The sequence below is a fragment of the Nycticebus coucang genome, chromosome 20, assembly GCF_027406575.1.
Source record: "Nycticebus coucang isolate mNycCou1 chromosome 20, mNycCou1.pri, whole genome shotgun sequence".
Taxonomy (NCBI): domain Eukaryota; kingdom Metazoa; phylum Chordata; class Mammalia; order Primates; family Lorisidae; genus Nycticebus; species Nycticebus coucang.
Window position 1 is genome coordinate 741,478 of NC_069799.1, and position 7,748 is coordinate 749,225.

A 7,748-nucleotide genomic window follows, 5' to 3' on the forward strand; every position below is an offset into this window, starting at 1 on the left:
CGCTCATCTATAGGCGCTGAGCCAGCACTTTTTCTTTTAATCTATGACTCAGGTGTTAACATCCTGCAAGGAATTCTGCACATTTATTAAATTTCGTCAAGTTTCCCTGGCTAATCATTTGAATGTCAATTAATCAAAGTTTGACATAGGTCATATTTTCCAAATCCTGACTTTTTAAAACTGAATTCCTCAAATTCAAGGTCCTGATCTTCCTGTTGTCTTTGTCCTTCACCTGCCAGAGTCTGTCCAGGGCAGAATGACATGAGCTATCACTCCCCTGTTCCTCTGAGCACTAAGGGGACACCTGTGTGCACTGCCGACCCTTCAATAGGGAAGCTGGTGATGTAACAAGCGGGGAAGCCACTGGGAAAGAGACGAATAAAAAGACAGCAGTTCCAAATTCTGTACGGCTGATGACTGAAGAGAACTTTCCAACCACAGTTTAGAAGAGATATGATTCTAGTTTTTCACCTCAGGAGGTGAGTTTGATAATGACTGTCCAAATGAGGATGAAAGGAGGCCTTTTCACACTCCTCTGTGAATGCGGCATCAGAAACTCACAAAGTTAGGGCAGAAAAGAGAGAGGAAGGATGGGAGAGCCCAGGCTGTTAGCAAGTCCCACCCCAAAGACAATGTGAGTACCCATGTAGCTGTCCAGGGAATGAAGGGAAACCAGTGAGGTTACATCCACATCCTCGGTGACAAAACTGTTGTCACCACTCAGACATCCCCCCTTCTTCCTCCACCCCCACCCATTTTTCTTTTCCCCTGATTTGCCCATGGTAGCCTTCCATGACTTCCCCTGTCCTATCCCTGTGGCTTGAACCTTCCTGCCTTGTATGACTCATTTCATAAACATTTTTGTAATGGATAGTGACATCTTTACAAAGTCCCATGACAGGAGATATTATACATATTTCAGGGCCCTCTGGCCCAGCTGTAATGACTCACTGGTGCACAGTGCGTTGGTGGCAAGGGCAAGGCCAGCTGTTCCGGGGCAGGCAACACAACATAAACATAAACCCGCACAGTGCCCTCCTTCTACAGAATCACTCAAGAAATGGCAGACCCATGGAAGTGAGAATTTCTGTCATTCCCCAGCACCCCACACCATGTGCAGTCTGAACACTTGTGCGTGCTACTCCATCATCTAGAAGGGTCAACTCGTCTAATAATAGTGTTTTCCACATTTGTCCCTCAGCAGGAGCCCACTCTCCACTCAGACCCAGGGCACAGTCGCCTCTTTCCCTGGTCCCTGGGGAAGGGGCTGCTCAGGGCTTTGCTACCAGATCCCTCTGCATCCCCCCGCCTCACTGCAGCTTCCAACACTGGACAGTCATCGCATCTCACACATGGCCTCTCCTAGGGAGCCAGGAGTCCTCACTGGAAAGGCTGATTATGACCATCGGTCACTCAGGACATAGCAGGATGTGGCCATGGACTCTGTGGACTGACAATGACCAGGCTCTCAGGGGAGCCCACTCACGTGACTGTCACTCAGAGACTGCAGTCTGCGCAGTGAGCAGCAGGGGGCGCTGTGGCTCCTCCCCGGGTCTGCACAGGGCCCGCCCACATCTGCCAACCTCCAAACTGCCCATGGCTGGGGCGGTGGAGCCTAGCACATACTCTGCAGCTGTGTCCTCTCAGTGTGATTTCCCAGCACCTGCGTCCTCCCAGGTCCTGCCTGATAGATTCCCCCCTCCACCAGCCCCCAGATCCTCAACAAATGCATGTGGCTGTCCCAGTGGGTGGGACACATTTGCATCCATAAACCCTCCCCTGTGATCCTGGTGGAGGTATAAGAGAGGCCTGGGATCCCAGTCCTGCCCAGGAGGACCGTGTCCACCATGGCCTGGGCCCCTTTCCTCCTCCTTCTACTCTGCTACTTCTCAGGCAGGGATGGGCCTCCACGTCCTGGAGCAGCCCCCTGGCCCAGTCAGTGCCCTCTGTCTCATGTCTCTACGCAGCTCCACTTTTGTCCCTGGTTTCTCAACCATGAACATCCGTGTTTACAGGTTCCCTCTCCCAGCCTGTGCCGACTCAGCCACCCTCCCTCTCTGCCTCTCCTAAAGCATCGGCCAGACTCACCTGCACCCTGAGCAGCGGTTCTGTTGTTGGTGGCTATCACATGTCCTGGTACCAGCAGAAGCCAGGGAGCCCTCCCCGGTATCTCCTGAGATTCAAGTCTGACTCAGATAAGCACCAGGGCTCTGGGGTTTCCAGCCACTTCTCTGGATCCAAAGATGCCTCGGCCAATGCAGGGATCCTGCACATCTCTGAGCTGCAGGTGGAGGACGAGGCTGACTATTACTGTGGTACATTACATACCAACAGTGGCAAGTACACAGTGCTCCAGACCCAGGGGGAAGTGACAGAAAACCTCCCCTGTGTTCTCCCTGCCTGGTGCAGACACTGATGCCCTCCCTGCCTGGGGCTGAATCAAGCTAAGGGTTAGTTTTCTAGGAAATATGCTTGTGTAAATGCGAGGTTTTATTGTCATTGTTATTGCCATAAAATGTCAATTTTATCTATTGCTATTATCTTCACACATTTATTATGTCTATATGTTGAGTAAATCATTTTTTTTTTTTGAGACAGAGTCTTACTCTGTCACCCTGGGTAGACAGGGCTATTTGTAAGTAGCCCAATAAGTGGTATTATAGCATTATAGCTCACAGCAAATTCAAACTCTTGGGGCTCAAGTGATTCTCTTGCCTCAGACAGGTCTCAAACTCCTGAGCTCAAGCAATCAACCCTCCTCCACCTCCCATAGTGCTAGGATTACCATTGTGAGCCACTATGCCTGGCCAGTAAATCAGTTTTCAAAGCAAAGATTCCCTCCAGGGTGATTATGGTTGAGTAAGGATATGGTTGAGCCCACACATGCTGTCTCAATTCTCTTACATTTGTTATAAAAAAAAATACCACTAATTGCATTATTTATAACGAGTAAATGTTTATTCAGTTCAGAGTTCGGAGTCTGGAAAGTCCAAAGGCGTGATGCTGGCAACTGTTAAGGGCCTTCCTGTTACATTGTCCCATGGTTAACAGGTGAGCAAGAGTGGAGGAGAGAGAGAATCTGGTTGAACTTGATCCTTTCATCAGAACCCTACTTCTGCAACAACCACCTGAGTTCAACATGAAGGCACTGATCCATTCATGAAGACAGAGCCCTGGTGACATCATCACCTTTAAAGTCCACAGCTCTGGATACTATTACAGTGACAATCCAGTTTCAATGTGACTTTTGGAGGGGACATTCACATCATGCCATATGTGCAGCCCAAAGTGTGACTCTGGCTCTAATGCCTGGGTGGGCTGAGTGAACCTGGTTAGTCACCGGATCCTGAAACCCAGGCCAATATCCACTCACCAGCTCCAAGATGGAGGTCACCTTTCCTTGCTCCTGATCATTCCACCCTGTGCTGGGAGCTATTCCTCCCTCCTAAGGCTCAGAAGAAATAGGTCTCAGTGCCTCAAGGGGTGCTGGGAAAATGAAATTTTCTGCACAGTGAGATGTGAGTGTGTCTGTGACCCCCTGAGCCCCCGCCCAGTGTGCATAGGACACCAGCATCAGTCTTCTTCCCCCACTGTGTCAGGTCCTGTAATAACAACCTCTGCATCTCAAGGTCATCTGTTGCTCTTGCCAAGACTTCAATGTGGTGGGAGACACTCAAGGATTAAAGACACTAAAATAAAAAAAGATCCACTCTCAAGAATGTATGAAGGGGGATCAGAGTTACATAGGAGAGCTGAGTCCCCATTCTGCTGTGTCTGGAAGTAACTCTGGAGACACCTTCCCTGACCTGGCATCCCCTCAAAATCCTACTCTCTGCACAGGAGGGGGGTTGGAATCAGCTGAGCAGGAACAACTTCCTCTCCTCTGTCATCCCCTAGTCCAGGATGGGGGCTCTGTTCTGGCTTCAAATAACAGTGATTGTGAGCAGCACAATCTCTGAGTGACTCAAAGATCTGTTTCATGGTGTCATAGCCTGGGCTAATCTGGATTGACCTCTGCTCCTCCCTCAGTGACCTCAACCCATTGACCCAGTGTCAGCTGTGCCTCTCCCCTGGGCAGCTGCTGAATCTCTCCTCTTCACATCTCTTATTCCCTCTCACCTGCTTATCCTGGAATGTAACCCCAGGTCCACCTGACAGCCTGGCCCAGCCCTCCTGTGCTCCTTGTGAGGTGCACAAGAGGTGGAAGAGCCATGAGCCTTGCTGATCCCGTTCTTGGACACGTCTCTAATGAAGCCTTATTGGTGCTGACACCACGGGACAGTGTGATGTTTGAATTTGTGGGCAATGCCCGATGAGGAGAATAGGCCTCCCGAATGTGCATGTTTGGAAGCCTGGACCAGCGGAGGTGCCATCTGTGTGGGAGGCATACCCTTGTGTTGGTGGACATCTTGCTTGGCTGGGGTTGTCACTGAGCAGGAAGTCATGGAGTTAGGTTAAGTGTCACAGTTGCCCTAGACCCATAAGGATGCTGAGAACTTTGGGTAGAGATCAGCTGTCATCTCTTTGATCCAACTCCACTATTGTGGAAGTTCTTTTGTGCCCCCCAGCAAAGCACTATCCTCATAGATGGAGCGGCCTTTTTATTTGAAGGCTGTCATCAGGCAATGTCCTGATCAGGTGATCGCTGTGGGTTTCTTGACCTTTATATGGTCGTAAAAGGGACTTCTCTGGAAACCGAGTGCAACCCCTTCAGGCTGTCATCATTTTGAAACACTTACTTGTCACCGAGTCATATAATTGTTGTGAGAAGGAAATCTTCATGGCCTTGACAAGACTACAGCCATTTTTGGAGACAGCTGGTGAGAAAATTCAGGCCAGAAACCAAATTGTATGATAATAAACCCCTCCCCACCCCTGGAATGTTTCAAGGCTGCTGTCCCTGGGAAACAACAGAACAGTAACTTTTACTCTGGCTTGGCTGGCATCCAATGAAGGGAATACATCCTAGTTCATTCTCTAAGCTGAACATCTTTCATGGGAGATGACTTTTAGACTTCTCTCTAGCTTGGTCACCCCCTACCAGACATGTGTTAATTTGAGATATTCTTTAAAAATATCCCGTCCCCACAACTAAAAGCAGAGTTTCAAAAGGAGTGTTTGGTTGTCTCTGTAAGGAAAGGTCTTTGGTGACATGAGTGTTTGCTCATGGCCCCCAGGCCTTCTTTCTCTTCCAAAACCTCAAGCCTCCGGAACCCCTTGTATCTTCCCTGTATTTGCTATGGGGTAAAATAAAACAGAGACCAATACCTATAGCAGGTCATATAGAAAGGTAGGGTCTAGAGACTTTTTAATGTTGCCAAATGCTTTGTGCTCATTAATCCCTGGCCTTGTACAAAAGAATGGAATAGATTCCCCTGGAGGAAAAACATCATTGCTTAGGGTTTAGAGGAAGGACTTCATACAATTAGAAAGGCTAGAGAAGAATTCCTCCAAATCCATGACTCAGTGAAATTACTTTCTGTTTTTATTTTTGTTTTGAGACAGAGTACTCTGTCGCCACAGTAGAGTGGTGTCATCATAGCTCATTGCAACTTCAAATTCCTGGGCTCGAGCAATCCTGCCACCTCAACCTCCCAGGTATAGCTGGGACTACAGGTGTGCATCACCCTGCTCAGTTAATATTTTCTATTTTTAGTAGAGATGGGATCTCACTCTAATTCACATTGGTCTCAAATTCCTGACCTCAAGTGATCCTCTTTCCTTGGCCTCTCAGAGTGCTAGGATTACAGGCACGAGCCACCGCATCTTGGCGTATTTTCTCTTTCTTCTGCGTGTGTGGGTTATAGACAGTGTTACTATTTCTTATTCCTGTACAAGGGAGTGTAAGAGCATTTTGTGACTTCATTTCATGGAAAGGCTGTTTACTTTTGCACCTTCACCACAGGCAGGCATGAATGGTGGAGAATTGGTTACTCAAAGCCTGCAGTAGGGGGAGAGGATAGTTAGATGCCCAGTGGGGAAACTAATAGTTATTAAAATGACCCTTGGACTAGTGGTTCATACATTAATTTTATTTTTTCAAGACTGTGCATTGGCAAATTTAGGGTTAGGGAAAACAACTCAAAGCTTTGATCTTGTGAGAGTCTATTTAGCTGCAGTGCACTAACTGATGAGTATAAACCAAACTAAATCAAATGACTCAACTAAATCCAACCAGTTAACTAATCAGCCACCAAGATGAAAACCATGAGAAGGAATGAGCAATGGGGGAGAGAAATGGCTTTTGTGATTCTTTTACATGAGTAAAAAGTTATTTTTTTTTGTCACCCTCAGTAGAGTACCGTCAGCTCACAGCTCACAGTAACCCACCATTGAAACACAGACTCTAGAGAATAATCTTTAATGTGTTGGCACCTTCATTATGTGTTTTAGGGGAAATGAATTAGATTTATGCCCTTTTTTAAATGTTAGCAGTATTGTCAGGTGGCATTAATGTGGCACCCTATGCATATGGTGCTTCTGGCTGACAAACTGAGAGCAAGGTGCAGCCAGGGGGACCCCTGTGGGTGATGGGCTGATTCGGTAAGGCCTGGGTGTGAGCAGCAGGTGGGGCAGGTTAAAGGTGGCACACAGGCAACCTTAGTCCCAGGCACTCTTACCCAGCTGGACGCACCCCTGCCTGGAAGCCTGGGGCACTCAATAAATAAAACCAGGTTAGAGTCAGACCATCAGTTAAAGTCTCCAAATGGGATGACCTCAGGGGAAATGACAGCAGATCCAGAGCAAAGTTTCATCTAAGGCCAGGACGCAGGTTCAGGCACCTCTTTTGTTTGCTGATTTGTGCCTCGCTGGGCATTTCCTGCCACCCCAGACATTCTTCTGGTGCTTTCTCTGGTACCTTTAGTTGATAAATGTGTAGGGAAAATGAAATCTCTTCTCGTTTGCAGAATGCAGGCGGTATCTTGGAGTAAGTTTCTGTGTGTTTGGTGGTCTTTGCCCTCCGAGAGCAGTGCAGGCCTGTTGGGGTCCCACCGGCACACCCTGCTTGCTGCTGCTGGGAGAGGCCAAGTGCTTCGTCTTCGTTTGGGCTGCAAGGACAGGCTGATGGTTTCTGCTGAAATCACCACCACTGGTCTACTTGCATCTCTACAGGGCTTTAACTCGCCAAGAGCAGTTCCTTCTCGGCTTAATAAGCAGGGGGGCTTCTCTCCTTCACACCTGGGACTCTGGTCTGGGTACCGGGACCACGCATCTGGACAGCTCCCTGGGCTCTGCACCAGCCCCGGTTGTGAGATGGCTACTTTCTGGTTTTGGCATACCGCATATGGGCAGGAACCAGTCTGGGCCGTGGGAATAAATGGCCGGGGAGGTGTGGCTGGGTCCCCCTTTCCTCTCAGCTCTCACACTAGGAGCCCCGCTGGACCTCTTACCAGCGACACACAGGGGCCCACGAGAATCCTTAGTCCAGTCCACCCGGGAGCTGCAGGAGACATCATTTCAGAAGTTTACATTTCACCCCTGTAGCAAAAACACGTGGACTTCGAAATCTACGGACATGGCAAAGAACAGTCCTTAATCCAGATGAGCAGCAGTCATGTAGCATTTTTTCCCAAATCTAAACCTCTAACACAGACCCCAACCACACAAGCTGAGCGCTGGGGCTCCGTGGGAGGAGGAGGCGCGCCGAGAAAACTGCTGGTCACTGAGCGTAGGTCTGAAGCTAAACGTGCTGGGACCCAAACTCTGGGCTCTACTTTGTTCTATGGCAACGCACAGAAGGGAACACT

General features: G+C 48.8%; 1 gene segment (V, D, J or C); it reads left to right on the forward strand.

The window, feature by feature from the left end:
- Positions 1–1,847: 1,847 nt before the first annotated feature.
- LOC128572299 (probable non-functional immunoglobulin lambda variable 5-48) lies at positions 1,848–2,436 on the forward strand. The segment is given in 2 exon segments: positions 1,848–1,893; positions 2,016–2,436. Coding segments are annotated over 2 exon segments (447 nt in total).
- The last annotated feature ends 5,312 nt before the right edge of the window (positions 2,437–7,748 follow it).